The 18,127-nt window shown below is 38.0% G+C and overlaps 2 protein-coding genes across 6 annotated transcripts; both read right to left on the bottom strand.

Annotated features, from left to right (window-relative positions):
- Positions 1 to 1,153: 1,153 nt before the first annotated feature.
- Positions 1,154 to 7,827, bottom strand: LOC144703332 (putative transcriptional regulator tpeD). 5 transcript variants are annotated; one of them, XM_078575498.1, is made up of 6 exons: positions 7,460 to 7,827; positions 5,776 to 5,911; positions 4,397 to 4,498; positions 3,484 to 3,554; positions 2,743 to 3,392; positions 1,154 to 2,671 (listed from the first exon to the last, which is right to left on the bottom strand). In XM_078575498.1, exons 5-6 carry the CDS (start codon positions 2,791 to 2,793, stop codon positions 1,877 to 1,879), a joined length of 846 nt encoding a protein of 281 aa, XP_078431624.1. In that variant the 5' UTR covers positions 2,794 to 3,392; positions 3,484 to 3,554; positions 4,397 to 4,498; positions 5,776 to 5,911; positions 7,460 to 7,827; the 3' UTR covers positions 1,154 to 1,876. The 5 variants fall into 5 exon arrangements, with proteins under 5 accessions (XP_078431624.1, XP_078431643.1, XP_078431609.1 ...); XM_078575517.1 differs by lacking the exon at positions 5,776 to 5,911 and having other exon boundaries at positions 4,400 to 4,498; XM_078575483.1 differs by lacking the exon at positions 5,776 to 5,911 and having other exon boundaries at positions 7,460 to 7,826.
- Positions 7,828 to 13,752: 5,925 nt separating this feature from the next.
- LOC144703321 (amino acid transporter AVT6A-like) lies at positions 13,753 to 17,570 on the bottom strand. The gene is made up of 5 exons (XM_078575474.1): positions 16,869 to 17,570; positions 15,777 to 15,929; positions 15,486 to 15,689; positions 14,592 to 15,057; positions 13,753 to 14,198 (listed from the first exon to the last, which is right to left on the bottom strand). Exons 1-5 carry the CDS (start codon positions 17,296 to 17,298, stop codon positions 14,057 to 14,059), a joined length of 1,395 nt encoding a protein of 464 aa, XP_078431600.1. The 5' UTR covers positions 17,299 to 17,570; the 3' UTR covers positions 13,753 to 14,056.
- Positions 17,571 to 18,127: the final 557 nt, after the last annotated feature.

The raw sequence follows: 18,127 nt of genomic DNA, 5'->3' as shown, positions 1-18,127 counted from the left end.
TTTAATAAAGTAAAAAATATAGAAAAGTAATTTACTTGTATGGATTAGTCTAAGTTTGGTTTTTTCACCTAATTAACCTATTTTTAGAGAGTGAACAATTTTTTTTATTTTGGTTGAAAACAAATTATATAAATTCTCCCCCACTTCTAGGTGCTTTAACCAGTGAATTTAATCAATAAATAATTTTAAAAATAAAGTAAAAAAATATAGAAAAGTAATTTACTTGTATGGCTTAGTCTAAGTTTGGTTTTTTCGCCTAATACACCTATTTTTAGAGAGTGAACAATTTTTTTTATTTTGGTTGAAAACAAATCATATAAATTCTCCCCCACTTCTAGGTGCTTTAACCAGTGAATTTAACCAATAAATAATTTTTTAAATAAAGTAAAAAATATAGAAAAATAATTTACTTGTCTTGTTTAGTCTAAGTTTCATTTTTTGCCTAATTCACCTATTTTCAGAGAGTTTCTTATTTTGGTTGAAAATAAATTATACAAATTCTCCGCCACTTCTAGGTGCTTAAACCAGTATTTAACCATTAAATATTTATTAAATACAGGAGAAGATACAAAAAAGTAATTTACTTGTCTGGATTAGACTTAGTTTGGTTTTTTTGCCTAATTCACCTATTTTCAGAGTGAACAATTTTTTTATTTTGGTTGAAAACAAATTATATAAATTGTCCCCCACTTCTAGGTGCTTTAACCAGTGTATTTAACCATTAAATATTTATTTAAATAAAGTAAGAAATATAGAAAAATAATTTGCCTGTCTGGTTTAGTCTAAGTTTCATTTTTTGCCTAATTCACCTATTTCCAAAGAGTGAACAAATTTTCTTATTTTCGTTGAAAATAAATTATATAAATTCTCCCCTACTTCTAGGTGCTCTAACCAGTTTATACAGTTAAATACGGTGAAAATTTGATGTTAATGAGTCACCTGTTTGGTTATGTGTGCAAAGCGAGTTGTGGAAAATGCAGCATTTTTCACAGCAAAATGTTGGTAAATATTTAAATGGCTTATGGCCCACTATTTGGTTTCAACAACTTTATATAACTAATATTTATATCTTGATTAAACGTTTCAAAAGTTGTTGAATAATTGACCCAATTTGTTACATCTCTTTGAGAGAGGAGCGGAGGAGATGAAAGAGGACAGAAATTGTGGTCCTTCCTCTCTTGTGATGTGTACCTCGAGCATGTCAGAGGTTTGTGCTTACTTGCTCATCACACGCATAGCGATAGATAAGGAATAAATATCCATGTTTATGTAAAAGTGCAAAAAATATAGTCAATGTAAATGATCTGTACCTCGAGCACATGCGAGTACCCCATCTTGTCCATCCTCGCTGTCTGATTCCAGCTCAACATCAGCCTACCATCGTTTGTTGTCCGCACGGAACCAACACTTCACAGTGATGAGTATTTCGATGCTTATCGGCGAAAGACGTGATCTCTTGTACGTGACAATTGTGTTGCCCACCGAGAACATGCGCTCGGCAGGAGCCCTTGTCTTGCATACGGACAACAACTCCCTCGTAATGGGTGCAAGGCGAAGCACTTCGACCCTATGCTGGCCCACCAAGACAGTGGAGTGAACACTCCCTCATTAGGCACGACCTCGGCAAGGTACTGGTTGAACTTGTCGCATGCCGTCCACGTTGACGAAGGTGCGGGTTGGACTTTCCGCATAATGTTCTGTAGCCAGGAATCCAACTCTTCACCTCTCGAGTGCCCATCTTCTGCATGCCCTGTCGGTCCATGCCTCGACGGGTCACAAGGTAACAAGAAGCGTACGTATGCGATGGTTGCGACCCAGACGCCCAGACGGAGCATTGATCCTTTGTGGAATGGATCGATCAATGCCGCGGCACTGATTACTCCTTACACGCTTGCGCCATGTTCGAACGATCTCCTTCGTGCAAGCGACATACGCATGAGAATAAAGTGCCATCTTCGATTTGCTGAACCACTTCCTCCATGTGTTCTTTCAGGCCATCTATGAGATATAGTACATCACATATCGCCGGCGTCACTATCTTGCAAACATGATCTGTTGAAACAGCAATCCATCCAAGGATGCGACAGAATTCTTTTACCAACTCCCACTCGTCCTTCGACATCTTTGTTGCCTTCCCCTTTCGGCCAAAAGCCTTCGACACTTCATCAATAACATCACGCTTCTTCACTGCGGCTGCCAACATACTGTAAGTGCTGCTCCATCGCGTCTGACAATCTAAGACAACCATGTTACAGTCCTTGACTTCTGGGTCGTCTTCACACACCTTTGCGTAATGTTCTCTCCGCTGTGTAGAGCATCGAATACTGCGAACTAGTGTCTGCACCTTTGCAACTACATCCCCCAAACATAACGGCCGATGTGCTCCATCATTCTCCTCAGACAGTGAGAACACATCTCCAAGTTTGTTCTCCTCGTCACTATTGTACTGGTCTGCTGTTCTTGTCACGCTGCCTTCTTCGGGCACCACAGCTTGGGCCGAAGGAATGGTGAAGCTTTTTATTGCGGCTTGCACAACAATGTTCAGGATGTGGGCAATGCATGGGACGTGCCTTCGGGCGCTAAATGTTGGGTTCACGCTTTTCATCTTCCTCGCCATCAAAGCCAACATCCTTTTATTTGTCGATGCATTGTCCGTAGTCACGGCGTACATCTAAACAAAAACCGGCCACGTGTAAAGTGACATGGTTAACTAATATGATAAGCTTGACGCTGAATGCTGACCTTCGGCTGTAGACAGAATTCTTCTAGGGCCTGGAGTACGATGGACGCCATGTTATCCCCATTGTGCTTGGCGACGATTTCTTGAATGGTGAGTACCCGCTCTCAGTACACCCATTTATCGTCCACCCAATGGACGGCGATGCCTAACAGTCCAGTACCATTCTTGGCAGTCCAGGCGTCTACGGTGAGGGACACTCGGTCCACGTTCTCCCATAGCTTCTTCACTTCTTCTTTCATGAGGCCATGCATTTGGATGGTCCATTGCTTAATGCCCTTCGCACTGGGCGGATCTAAGTCGAGAAGTGTCGTGTAGCGCCACATCTCCTTGAAGGTGACATTATCGGACTATGCTCCATGGTGAATCAGTCATGCATATAAACCGTGCAATGACATTCTTTGTCTCCTCTGGCGTATGCCCTCTCACCGGCCTTCGTCGGCTTGACTCTCCTTGTTGTTTGCTTCGCAATTTCTCAAAGATACGAGGCTGATCAGAGTCCTTCAACCCTTCGCCCTTAAGCTCTGCATGACACGAGGGATGGAACGCTTTGAAATGTCTCCAGAAGATGTTGGTGCTTTTGTCCGCCTGTCACTTTATTACTTTTCTCTTACTGTGCGGGTTAATGTCCCGACACAATAAGCATTCCTAATATCTGTCACCAATATGTTCGAAGTAGTCAATTATGACTGATCGGTTTGAACGAGGGTGACTTTGTACTGCACGGGAAGTTCCCGTCTCCATACCTTCTGGACCAATACCTCTTGATCCAGATCTGTTTTCGGATGAGGCACTGTCTCCGGGAGGGTTCATGGTTCTACATATGAAAAATATGTGGACACAATGAAGATAATGTCAACGCATGATAATGATGTACGCATGTCTTTGGATGGTTCATAATTTGGTAAGTAATGCACACAATGAAGTCTAAATAAAGTAATATTAGCGATATATGCATGATAAAGTAAAGGACACAATGCAGATAACATTAACGCATGATAATGATCTACGCATGGACATCAAAATAAAGTAGTGGTCATAATAAAGATAACATGAAAAACCAACCGAGCAATAGAGAGAGTGAGAGATGGAGAATTTAAGAGACTGGGAATTAAGAGAGTGAGAGAATTTAAGAGATGGAGAATTTAAGGGAGTGAGAGATGGTGAATTAAAGAGATTGGGATAATTTAATAGAGTGAGAGATGGAGATGAGATTTAGAGAGAAAAAGAGATTGATGAGAAGAGAGTTAGTGAGATTTTGGGAGAATGGGAGAGGAGAGAATGAATTGTGTAGAATTTAAGAGAACTGGGAGAATTTAAGAGAGTGAGAGATGGAGAATTAAAGAGATTGGGAGAAGAGAGAGATGTCGATAATTAGAAAAAATTGGGATAAGAGAGACTGAGAGAGTGAGAATTATAGATTTTGGGAGAATGGGAGAGGAGAGAGTGAAATGTGGAGAATTTAGGACATGGATAATTTAAGAGACTGAGAGATGGCGAATTTAAGAGAAATTGAAAATTGGAGAAGAGAGTTAGAGAGAAAAGGGGTTTGACTTAAGAGATGAGAAGAGAGAGTACGATTTTGAAGTTTTGAGACTTGAGAGGGAGATATAAGAATAACAGAGTTTGAACTTTGAAGAATAACAGATTAAATAATACCACTGTAGCCGCTGCCGTCCACCGTGCACCCTCCGCCGCTGCCGCCGTCCACCTCTGATGTCCACCGTCCGCCGTCCCCTCCTTCGACTGGGCCTCTGCGGTCTGACCGTGTATTTAGGTCAAAATCTGATGTGGATATCGATTTTCGATATCCACATCCGATATCTGGCACCGTCATCTGTCCCCTTGAGACGGAGATGGATGTCGACATCAAGACGGCTATCGGTATCAGATATCGGCACTGTAGAAACAGATATCCGATATCCGGATATCAAAAAAAACGGATACCGGAAAATTCATTTCCGGTATCCGATACAGCATCCGTCCCGATACCGGCATCGGGTACCGGTATCGGGACAGGCGAACATTACTTGAGAGGCAGATATTTTCATTTTATACTGTTTGAAATTTATTGTGTGCTTACAAAGCATACACATAAAAAGTGTCTCTTTTTTTTCAATTTTTTATTTTACTTCTTCCACTTAGATTACAATTGACCACCCGCTCTTGAGGAGTGAGATATGACTAGCTCGATTCAATGTTGAATAATTCTTCATTTTTATTTTCATTTGCATTTTTAGAGACAATTATTTTACCATATGTGACTTCAAAATTTGTGAAAAGTATGAATAGCGAGAAAAAAACGATTGTTACGAAAACAATACCCAAGATTGGATGAATACTTTGTGAAAATTTGGAATGGGTGGTCAGGCAAGAAGTTTGTCAAAATATTCCACCCGGCCTAAGAATTTTTTTTAAAAAAGATAGAACACACGATGCATTAATACCACATCATGTGTAAAAGTTCTGAGGAAAAATGAATACCCTTAAGAAACCTGGATGTAAAAAAAAGTATGATTTTTCCAAAAAAAAAGATTTTTTGATGAAGAGGGGAGTTCATTCTTCTCTTGACGTTCTTTTAAATCCTCATTTTCCACCATAAACCAATGTGATATGATCATCCATGATCTCACAAGTTTTCAGCCATATAAGTCATCGATTACTTCACCTAAAGATAATACAGCTAACAACTAGAATGCCATAAGGAGATGAAAGTTCAAGATACTAAATGGAATGTACCAACCGTAAGCCTGCCAGGAGTTGGTAACTTATGAACTATCTACGATCATATAAACTTGACAAATCACTCTTGTGTAAAAAACTAAATTGCATTTATTTAGCTTTTTGTACATATCAATTCATGCATCATAATATACATTCATCTCTGTTAAGTATTTTTAATAATATTTATACAAGAGGTAAAATTTTCTCTTTGAGTTAATATTATAAAGTTATTTGTATTTTCTGTTTTAACTTTCAAGATGAAAGTATCACATAAAATGTATTTAATAATGTTTATTTGATAAAAAAACCATTACCTGGAAAAGTGGAAATGGCTACATTCAAAGCACAAAATCTAGATATTTATCTCCTATAAATGAAATGTTATCCTCGATTTAGATTTGATATTATATTTTTTCCTTCGAACTAACATCTGCGTAGAATAGCTGAGATCTGTAGAAAGAGAATACAATCCAGGTCATTTCGAATTTAGTCTAATTATTTTTTGGTATTTAAAATAATCATTCAATATTCCTATTTTCCTTTATTTTTTAACATTTTTCAAAAAATCTTAGGATAAAAACAGAAAAAAAAGAAAGAAACAATAAGAGAGATAAAAATATCTTGAAGGAAGGGACTCGTACATATTTATTGATTTCATCCTTGAAATATTATTTATAAAGATTTTAAGTTAATGCATAACTTAAAGGAATACCTTTTCCTTTCTATTATCATTAAATGTAACATTTTTTCCAGGATGGGGTACATATTTTTTCAATTATAAAGGTGGTAAATTCTATAATTTTTCATAAAAGCATACTGATATTTTTTATTAGTCTATATAAAATTGTTGGGCCGGCTTCTTTAATTATAGGAGATAGTTCAAGAATTGGGCAAGTAATGGTCATATCCACATAGCTATAGATTTTAGTCTCGATGAACTTTAATTAGATAGGGAAATAAAATATTTGGAGAAATTAATATAATGAGTTAATATATTAATGAAACGATTTAAGCATTTAAGGAGTCCTATTGATAACATGCAAATAAGAGCTAAAATAAGTGCTAATTCCATCAGATTTTTTGGGCATTTAATGCATAAAACATTTATTTTTAGCGCATGTTATCATGATTTTAGGTTAAAATAATAAATTCCTTGAATTTCAAATGATAAGCTCAAAAAATACGTGGTTATTTGTCGTTATTTAGGGAGTTTTTCAAACTTAATCACTAAATTCATATATCCCTTAATACTTGAGTAAGGGGTCGATCCTAGGGAGGCGACAGTGAATTCAAATTTTCTCTAATTAGGGTTTTAGAATTTGACACCTAAATGAAATGATGTTTAACTATTTATTTAAATGCAAATACTTGTAATTAGCAACTAAAATTATATCTATTTATGAAATCATATGATTTTGATAATTCTCTGTTATTAATTAACAGAGATTCAAAATCACTTAACCTTATCTTTTATTTGATTTAAAGTCTTTGATAGTTTTGGTTATATATATATTTTTTTGTTCTTTTTAATGAATGTCAGATCTATTTCTAAAATAGGTTTATCTCTAATTTAGTGTATTTCTTTAATTCGTTTTGTTTATCAGGTGCTTTACTACTTTTTAAGAATAAAAAGAACTAATACTTATGCTATTATTAAGAGCATTTTTTATATTTTTTATTGTATCCTATTTAATTCTAAATTGTAGATATGTCCTAAAACAGCAAATCGTGAATACGATTCACGATTTGCTTATTCAAGAAGAACGGAATCGTGAATCTAATTCACGATTATATACGATTCAAGATACCGGTAGGATTCCAAATAGAAATGTCATAATAGATCGACTCGAACTGCTTTAAAAACGACTAAAATCTATGAATCAAGACGATTAATTTCGCAAATAAAAGAAACGGCGAACGTGACCGAGATTGAAACTTTGAGAACACTAAAATGCAAAATGAAGTGTAAAAATGCGTTCAAACTGTGCCTAGAGATACCAGAAACAATCAGAGTCTCGATAGTTCTTGATTCCGCGCAACGAACGCACAGAAATTTCGATGAATTTGGCTTGAATGAGCTGGAAATGGCGGCGCCGGATCTGCAGAATTCTTCAAAGAATTGAGCTCCAACTTGTTTCCTAGTGGATTCCTGAGACTTCGAGGAGGCTAGGCTTCTTTCCTCGAGCTTGAAAATCAAGAATGCCCTGATAATCTTCATTTTCCTGCCTTTTATCGCCGCGGAATCGGAAGAACAAGTTCTTCCGATTCCGTTAGAAATGTCATTCGTTTCGCCTTGTACGCAGTGCGTACAACGCGACGCGAATGGCTTTGGAGCCTTCGTGTGTCTCCCTTTCGTGCGCGACACGCACGCATTTGCGTGCGGTGCGCTTCTTCGTACGTTCTGCGGATTCTAAAAGAAACATTTAGCACTCAAACCGGCCCACTAAGGGCCGATTTTAATAAAAAAAGTTTATTTTTATTTTTTATTAAATGAACACATAAAATAAATTGTAAAAATCATTTCTAAATGCATAATAAAAACTAATTTATTCATTTCGAAAAGACCTTTAATTTTTAGCTTTTTTTATTTATAGAAATAGGTCAATTAAAATCATTTAAATTGTTCTAATCATCATTTTAAGCCATTTAAATGTGTAAATTGACCTAAATATTATTAGTTAACTTGAAATTCAAGGAATTTATTATTTTAACCTAAAATCATGATAACATGCGCTAAAAATAAATGTTTTATGCATTAAATGCCCAAAAAATCTGATGGAATTAGCACTTTAGCTCTTATTTGCATGTTATCACCTATCTTGAGACAGATAAATTAATTCAGAAAATCCTGATGCACGTTATCAAGAAGTTAGTTCGTGAATGGATCAACAATAAATAATCTTTTGGAGTAAATAGTACATTTCACCACTTTATGGTTCATGAATATGGTGGCATTTAGAGTTACATCAGATTTTGGCGAGAATGCATCTCACATTGCCCGATGAGTTTCCTCCTATGACCCGACAACCGGAGTTGTAATTCTTCCTCTATCAGGAAGCAGGGAAGTTGCACACACAGGTCAATCCCACTATCTCACACTATGTGCCCATGGATCATCAACACCTGACGTTGATAACATGCAAAATATTGTAGAAATATCATGCATAATCATTAATATCTACATCTAAATGTTCATATTTGCATGTTATCATGATTTAAACTGATTAAAATTGCCTTTAGTGTGAATTTATGATCTTTCAAGATTCTCTGGAATTTTCACATATTTATTTGACTTTATTGGTGAAGAAGTTAATTTTATATGGCAAAGACTACTTATTTATAATTACTAGGGGTGTTTCCCAACTTTTTTGGATTTTTTTCCATATTTTCTCACATTTTTCAACACCAGATTAGCAGAGATACTCCTTCCTTCACGTGGATGAGCTGGTGCCAGCGGGAGGAGAGAAAAATGAATAATTCAGATGGCCATGATTCAAGAACATTGAAACCTTGATATCTCTATATACGACCATCAGATCGACCTGAAATTTTGAGGGTAGTTTTGTCTTTTCATGATCTTTTAATCTACTGGACGGATTTTTCACTAATGTCAAGAAGGGGTGGGAAAACCACTTTGAACTTTCCCCAACCCTAGTTGGTCAGGAATGTCAGAAAAATCTTTTGGAGTCAAAATTTATGCAGTTCTTGAGTTAATATGGTGAGTTTATTCTTCCCCTCTTGTTATTCTTCTTGTTTGTTGCCAAAATGCAAAGCAAGGGCAAAATATTCATGCTCTAGGAGGAGTTATTGAGGGGAGAGCATCACCTTAGTTCAAGAGTGCAATCTAAAATCAAAAACAAATTATATAGGTAATCTAACCTTTCTAGGGTTGTATTTAGATTGAATCTATTAGTAACTACAACTTTTTTAGCACTTATATTCAGTTGCCCTTCAAGATCTTGATTCCCTCAGGGGAGAATCAATATCTAGAAGGGGTATGATTTCTTTCCATCCATTTCTTCACTTAGGTATTTATCCTTTCAAGAGGATCAAGTCGTAAACACTACAATCATTCTTATCATTCATTCAGGTGATCTGAATCTTCAGGAAAAGGTTCAAATTTCTTGATCCCTTTGTCTCTTTTAGCATCATCTCTCTGTTTATTAGGCTTTCCATTAGTTCATACAATTTCTAGCTCCTACAAGCATAAAATAGATTAAGATATTAAGGACAGTTGCCTCCCGGTGGATCGACTCCTTTCTCATTCTATACTTTCTATATTTTGAAAAGGTAATTTTATAAAGTTATTTCACAAGCTTATATACAAACGTCACAATAAACTTACATTTAATCATACCATTTTTAGGCTTATTAGACGCACTCCATGCGAGACTCAAGATCTTCCATTGACTGTACAACATCTACAAATGGTGATACCAAGCATGAGATCCACGTGCCACACATCAGCACCACCTCTGGTGAACATGTGCTTCATGCAAAAGGACCATAAATTGTGTAAAAGTCTTTAGCTAAGATTGGGATGGGAGTCCCTACTTGAGCTTGTTGGTAACATGCATTTAAGTAAATTAATATGACAAGAATTACATATTTATTTGGGTTAAATTGATTATATAAGTGAGTTAAGCCTAAATTATTAAATTTAATTTTATGACAATATTTTGATTTTATGGTCCTTTTAAAGTAATTTTAATGTTTTTTCTGACATTGAATTATAAAAGAACATAATTTTTTGAGTCAGAATATAATTTTCCCTGAATGTTTGGCGATGTGCTCAAAGAGATATCATTTTTTAATGCAAAAAATATATTTCTAATATTTTATGAATTAATAATATTTTTATTTATTTATTGGCTCTTTGACTTGTCTGAAATTTGATGAGAGAGAAAAAATTAGAGGTTTAGAATGATCAAATCACAATATCTGACGATCTAAAATGATTTTCAAGCTGAAATTTTTAGCATAGCTTCTTCTTCCCCCCACCCCATCTCTTCTATCAATACAATTGGATCTATAAATAGACCCTCAGATTTTTTAAAAAACTATATTTAAGCTCACTTTCTCTTAGAGAGGCAAATTGACAGAAATAGAACATTTGAAGGCCTATCAAGAGTGTTCTTGGTGTCTTGAGTGTTTGGGGAAGAGTAACAGAAAATTTAAGAAGCTAATGAGCATCAAGAAAAAGTCTTGATAATGGCATAACATAGGGATATAGGGTTAGTCCCTTTCCTTACATTTGTTTCTCTTCTTCACATCCCGTAAGTTAGATCTACATCCTTATTTTGATCATCTTCTTCTCCTTACCATCTTCCATAATCTTAATCTATCTCAGCCATATTTGATCTCAGTCTTGACACCTTCGTCTCATAAAAATGCATAAATCATATAGTTCATCATCCTCTTCTCCATCTAACAACCACTCAACTATTATTCCATCACATCAATTAGTTAGATCATTATCGCATCTTCTTCCACCATATAATTTCAACATAATCCATCCACATCTAATCACAGAAAATCACATCCATTCCCCATTTTATCATCTTCTATTATTATTCATCTTCTAAATCCATCATCACTTCACTTCTTCATCCATCTCACTCTCTCATTTCTTTTTGATCTACCACATCATCTTACCTATTCATCATATTATTATTCATCTTGTCCTTATTAAATTATTATTATCACCCTCTCACCACCTTCGATTCCTCACATCACAATCCCCTATTTTATACATATCTCATCTCATCCCTCTTGAATCATCATTTAAAGAGTATTATAACCCTAATGTCAGTTCCATGTGGAGATGACCCTTCTTCATCACTAACTAGTCAAATCATTTATGAGTAAATGCTTTAAATTTTTGTTGATTACCCTAATATCAGTTTCATGTGGAGATGAACCTTCCTCGTCACTAATTAGTCAAATTATAGTGAGTAAATGTTATAATTTTTTCTTGATTAACTCAAATAGCAATAACAAATTAACACCCTAATTTTTTTTAACACCCTAAATTTGATTTCATCGTCTATCTCATTGAGATAGAGATGTTTTTTTTTCAATGATATAGAAGATGTCCTGTTCAATGAGATATAAGTGCAATCAGGTTTATTTGGACTTAATTATAAACAGAACAAGAGAATAATAACAAATAATTATATTTATTTCAGCAAGCTTAAACAGGACGTAGAAGTGTGATTACCTTGGGTTCACATATTATCCACCAGAAGATATATCACAAAATACAATTATTGTCACAAATCCTGGATTGAATAGAAATGGTAAATCTGATAAGTGATTTTATAAGTACTGAGAGTGATTGGAGGCTCAGTTCAAGTATCAAATATATCATATTAAAATAAACAGGTGGATGTCAAATATCAAAAACAAATTTGGAATATGATTTTAACCTTTTATCTAACTCAACACGACTTACCATCAAGATGAGAAAGCTTGTCCGGGCTAAGCAAGTGGAGAGGTGAAATCAACTTTCCCGAGAGGAAGCCTGAGCAGCTGAGGTGAAGACCAAAGGCATCAATTCTAGTTTCACATACTCGACGAACTATAGAAAATCTGACACATGTGGATGTTGTCAATGTTGAGGGACAGTAAGACTAAGTATGATGATTGATCAACCTTAGTTGGTTACCGATGGTGAGCGCAAAAAGCCCAATTAATTGGGTTGAAGTTGTGGGTGCCTACAAGTCTAATCTTTAGTGGATTGTGAGGAACAAGCAAAAATGTGTACCCAAGAAAGGATGTAGGGGACTTCCTGAATGTGTAAAAAATATTTATCCTTCTATCTACTTTATTTTTTGTGTTATACATAAAATACTACACATGAAAATACATATACATATACATGAAGTTACATATGGTGACCATGGGCCAGTCTAATTGCACGTATACATTCAGATTCTATATTAAGCCTAAAATTTCCGGTCATTAAAACACATTTTTAATATGTCATTCACAACCCATATAAGACATGACGTTGTGAGTTGAGGCCTTTGTTGCAATGGAGGAGAACGAGATAAATACTGAACTCGGGAGGCATATTTGGTCAACGAAAATGTGTTTAAAATCTAAAAGTGTGAGACAGTATCTATTTGTGATTTTGTAAATTCTTTAGTCCATCTATTAGGGCTAAGGCCTTGGTGGCCAAGTTTTTCAATAAGGAAGTGTTGAGAGTGATGCTGTCAAGAAAAGGAGTGCCTATGATAGGATGACAGGCTAGCTTTGAACTTGTATAAAATATGTAATTCCTCTTTGATAATATAATAATATACAAAGAATAAGTCTACTTAGAAAATAAATATACATCTATTGGTTGTAGATAATATTTAAGTACCTAATAAACATCCCTTCAGCTTAGATCACTGAGACAAATTTCCAACATAACCCAGAACTACCTGAATCCAGAGTGCATCATCACCTCAGCAGGTGACATATGTATTTTCTCCACTATAGTGCAGGGATGCGGACGGGACGGTAATTTCATCGGTGGACAAAAAAAATCACGTCCTGGAGTTCAGACGATTGAGGAGACAAAGAGTCGTATGCCCATTCCCGGACGGTACAATTGTTTCATCCATGGACGAAATAACCGTCCCCTTCGTGGCCTTGTACAGAGGATGGGATGGTTTGTGCGTCCTGTGGGAGTCGTGTATCAGTCTGCCTTGTCCCGGACGTGGGACGGGACAATAATGTCTTTGATGGGATGGTTTTTGAACGACACACGATGTGGACGAAAAATATTTGGACGTGACAAACTCTGGAAGGGGCGAAATGGATGAACTTGTAAAAATTGGGACGTAGGATGGGATGATCTTCGCCCTGTCCTGTCCTTGGTCCACATCCTGGACGATCCTGCACTATATTCCCCACAGCGCTGCCAGGGCCACGTTTTCATCAATTGGTGTCCACCATGAGCATGTCTAACATCCATAATTATCTTATCTCGAGCGTTAGATATATATGCTTCCAATATTGCCGTTGCGGTAGTTTCCAGTGTTGTACTTGTTTTCATGGTTTTTTATCAGATTAAATTTACCCATTTATCTTTAATAAATGTATGCCCTATTATGCCAGTTGGCAGCATATATCTACTCATATCATCATCTTCAATCCCTCTCTCTTCCTGTAGTCTCCTTAGCCAATGTGAGATAGGAGGGAGAGGGAGAGGGAGAGGGAGAGGGAGAGGGAGATATCATGTCAGTGCACTGTAACATAAGGCACGATGCCAATAGAGCCACTCTCTGAATCACAAGTGGTAAGCCCAATAAGCATCCATTTATTAAATCTTCAATATGACATGTACATGATATAAGGCACGCGCTATACAGAATTCAACAGACATGAGGAATAAGATATCAGGGCTCTCCAAGCTCTCAAAAAAAGACAGACCCAAGGAGAGCATTTGTACACACAAACTATAAATGCCTACCATGACCTTGACAGACTCAACCCAGAGATTGAGTAAGATTTATTGTCACAGAACAATCTATTGTTCCAAGATAGCTCCATGGGCCAGACCCGCTTCAGATTCTGAGCAAGCAGAGCGTCGTGTAGGAGAGATCACGCTCTCGGTGAACTCCCACCTTTGTGGAATATAGAATAGGCGTCGCTGTAAATGGCAATGGCATTTGAGGCCACTGCTAGAACAATCATGAACACAGATAGAATCTTATCCCAGCTCGTCGCGATTCCATACATATCCCTGCATCAGCATGTCACCATTAGTTTCATTATCCTTAAACTTTATGTTTTTTCTCTAATGAAGTAGTTATAATTCTAATGGTCATAAAGTTCTGAGGTTTACTTTCATAACTGAAGGCCATTTGAAGATTATGTCATAAACGGGCTTTCTGCCTTTCACAGCAAAATCATGATATAGAAAAGTTGAATTCACCTAAGCTAATGCGCAACTTTTCTTGATTGATAAACAAAAGTTTCTCCAGGATAAAGCACGGTAAAATAAAGTGCAAAAGGATATCACAACCGCAGTGGAAATGCAACTTAATATCAACCATATCAACAAAAACAATTCCAAATTCTGAGCAATAAAATTCTTAGCAGTAATTCCAAAAAATTAAAATTAAAAAAATGTTACCGAAGGGTGACGGCAGCAGGGAAGATGAATCCAATGGCAACCGCGGCAGTCGCCCCGGTGAACTGGAAAGCATCCCAGATGCTGGGAATGAAGTTGGCTCCCGAGAAGATTATGGCGATGAGCGATGCTGTGACCAGCGCAAACCTTCGATTGTCCATGGAGATCGGACGAGCAGTGGGGAAGAGGAGGCCATCTACATTCAACCTCAGAGCAAAGAACACAATTGGGAAGACGAGCATGAGGTGCACGACATAGCTGACTCTAACCAAATCGTTTAGAAAAGAGCCGTAGGCAATTCCCAGGTCAGAGTCAAAGTTGGCCAAGACATCGTCGAGGGTGCCATTGCCGAAGAGCAGAAACCCGAAGAAGCTTGTGGCCACATACACTGTTGAGCACAGCCCCAGGGATGTACGGACAATTGGCTTAATCTGGGTTGAATCGTCCAGCTCATTGTCGATCGTGTGGACTGCCTCAATAACACCAAAATCAGATGGAAGGATGGACAGAGGGACTAATAAGTAATAGAAGGAATATTGGCATGGGTGTATGAATGAATGAAGAGACAGACATGATGATTGATAAATGGATGGAATGATACATGGATAAGAAAAGAAATGCATATTTCAGCCCTCCAAGAAAAGATATATCAGGGTGCATCAAACAAGAACCTCTGACAACGAGCAACAGCGCTAAGAGATAATGCCAAAATTTCCAGAATTATTTTAGGCACAAGACCTAGAGGTAGGAATCGTTAAAATGGTAAAATTATTCAAAACAAGGTTCAAATTTGGACATAAAGATGGATCCAAGACTCAGGCTAGAGTAAATACCATTGAAAAACAACAGAATCCCATGAAATTATTGGAAATTAGGGTAGCCATATCAGTAAGTTACCGTTGTAATGGCAGATGTAGGCAGTGACGACAACAGGAACGACCGTGAAGAGATTCCAGACGGAGTTCATGCTCGTTACTTCAGGGAAGAGCATGGGCATTTGCACGCTGCCTCCAACCAACTTGACAATAGCAATGCCCGCCGTAATGACCACAAACAGCACGGCAAGGGCCACCGATAGAGCCGAGGTGTAGCTCAAGGAATCTGAATTGAACCCATATCATAGAAAAATGCTTCTAATTAACGATGATCGCGAGTTACGGAGAGGATAGATCTTCCAATCAAGCTCACCTACGCGCTTGAAGCACGTCAATGGCGCGAAAACTCCCAAAGTTGTGATGAGGAGGACGAAGAACCGCCCACTCCACCAGTGAGACCCGAACCATCCTTCCAGGATACCTGAGTGGTGATCATTGCTGGATGATGTTCCAGACAACACGTCGCCTGCAATCCAAAGATTTTTCATGATTCACTTGAAGTAAGAATGATTGAATTCGATAATACTTAAGGTGGTTACTGCACTTCAGCGGATGTTTTCTATGAGCTACAATCTAGAGGTGAATGGAATAGGGTTTATCTTAGGCGTACAAATGACAGAATTTTTTGATAAAATCCAAAATTTGCATGATTTGGAAGAACAAAGAATGATAAAAGTTGGATAAACTTGAGGTAGTCAACTTCTTACAACAGAATTTGGACATCTGGGAGCTACGATCGAGAGATTAAAATGAGGTTTTTTTTTCTTCAAAAAAATAAAATAAAAATGAGGTTTTTTCTGAGACGATTATGAAAAACTAGGATGAAATTCCAGATTTATCATGATTCGAACAAACAAAAAAGAATAAAATTCAATAAAATCTAAAGTGATCTCCGACATGCAGCTGAACTTCGCAATCCGGAGGTTACCAATGATGAAAACTTTCAATAAAACTCTAGATAATGCATGATTTGTACAATCAAAGATAATAGAGGTTCGGTAATATCCAAGAAATTCAACTTCCAACGGATTAATTTCGCAAACTGGAAGTTACGATCTATTCATGAACGAGGCATTAAGATTCCTTTGAGGCGTACCGAAGCTGAAACATTTCTACGAAATCCCAGAATTATCATGAACCGGACGAACAAAGAAAACTAAAACTCGACGAAATCAGAGGCAATCAACTCTCAACCTGAACGCTACGATCAATTCATAAACGAGGCATTAAGGTTCCTTCTGAGGCGTACCGAAGACGAAAAATTTCTACGAAAATCCGGATTTCTCATGAACCGGACGAACAAAAAAAAAAGCTAAAACTCGACGAAATCAGAGGCAATCAATTCTCAACCTGAAAACAACGATCTATATATGAAATAATAAATAGAGATTTTTATTTGGCGCACCGATGATGATCATGTACACGATGAGAACCCCAACATTGTTGACGACGACGCAGGACTGAAGAAGAATCCTTCCCAAATCGCCGAACGCGTCCCCGACGACTCCGCCATACGTGACCAGCTTCCCGGCTCGGCTGGAGCGGATCAGCATATCAATGGAAGCCTCAGTCAGCAAGGCGACGAAGAGAATCATCAGCACGCCAGGCACCAAACCGAGCACTTTCATGGTGGCTGGAAGCGCCATGATCCCTGCTCCGACGATCGTCGTCGAGAGGTTGAAGACGGCCCCGCCAAAGGACGCCCCGTCGAGCTCGACGAACTCCCCGCCGCTGCACCCCTTCTCTTCATCCCTCGTCGCGATCAATGGCTCTCTGACCTCGCAAATCACGCTCTTCCCCTTGATCGAACTCTTGTCCGCCGCGATCACGCCCATCCCAGCTCCGCAATCAATCAATTCTCGGCGGATTTGTTCGAGAAAAAAGGCGATTGAAGATCAAATCTAGGGTTTTTTCGGGTGAAAGTTGGGATTTTTAGAAGATGGGAAGAGAGGGGAAGAAGAAGAAGATGTGGGTTTTCGGGATTGTGGCTTGCCTCGCTTGTTTGTAGCGATCTGATTCCTTTCCCGGCGGCGTAGAAGGAGCCCACCTTCGTCTTCTTCCTCAGTCCCGTGTGGCTCACGTCTCGCCGGGGACCTCCACGCCTTCTTATCCCCTCCGACCCCCCATGGTAGATTCCCTCTCTCTCTCTCTCTCTCTCTCTCTCTCTCTCTTACTTTCTCTCTCTAAAACCTCTGTACTTCTCTCCTAATATCTGACCCATGTTGCTTATTTCTCTCTTTAATCGGCGTTGGTCTCTCTTTAATTTGCTTCTCTCTGATACGTCTCATCTTTCTCCGTTTTCTCTCTCTAGAATGCACTGTTCATTCTCTCTCTAATGTAGGCATCGTTCGAATCTTGATCAACAGATTCGAACAGACCCTTTGTTCGTGTTCGATCGGAAGTTTCGAACGAACAATTTAGTTCGTCCGTGTTCGATTGCCATTTGTTCGAAATTGTTCGAAATTGGCCACTGGCACCGGTGGCTGGTGCTGGCCGGCGCAGGCGGCCACTGGCCCGCGCTGGCGGCCGCTGGCGCCACCGGATTCGAACATTCAATTCGATCCGATTCGAACAACGTGTTCGAATCGGATCGTATTCGAACATTCGATCCGAACAGCCACCTTGTTCGAACAATCCGATCCGAACAGATGCTCTGATTGAGTT

This window comes from Wolffia australiana, chromosome 1 (genome assembly GCF_029677425.1).
Source record: "Wolffia australiana isolate 7733 chromosome 1, ASM2967742v1".
Taxonomy (NCBI): Eukaryota; Viridiplantae; Streptophyta; class Magnoliopsida; order Alismatales; family Araceae; genus Wolffia; species Wolffia australiana.
This window is presented reverse-complemented; position numbering and strand designations above follow the sequence as displayed.

Excerpts from the sequence above, each read along its gene's own strand:
- LOC144703332 (XM_078575498.1), bottom strand. The coding sequence starts at position 2,793 with ATGGCGTCCATCGTACTCCAGGCCCTAGAAGAATTCTGTCTACAGCCG. Across the intron at positions 2,672-2,742 it reads AATTCTGTCTACAGCCGAAG|ATGTACGCCGTGACTACGGA; the intron begins GTCAGCATTCAG and ends GTTTTTGTTTAG.
- LOC144703321 (XM_078575474.1), bottom strand. The coding sequence starts at position 17,298 with ATGGGCGTGATCGCGGCGGACAAGAGTTCGATCAAGGGGAAGAGCGTG. Across the intron at positions 15,930-16,868 it reads CGTGTACATGATCATCATCG|GCGACGTGTTGTCTGGAACA; the intron begins GTGCGCCAAATA and ends TTTGGATTGCAG. Across the intron at positions 15,058-15,485 it reads CTACATCTGCCATTACAACG|TCCACACGATCGACAATGAG; the intron begins GTAACTTACTGA and ends TTATTGAGGCAG.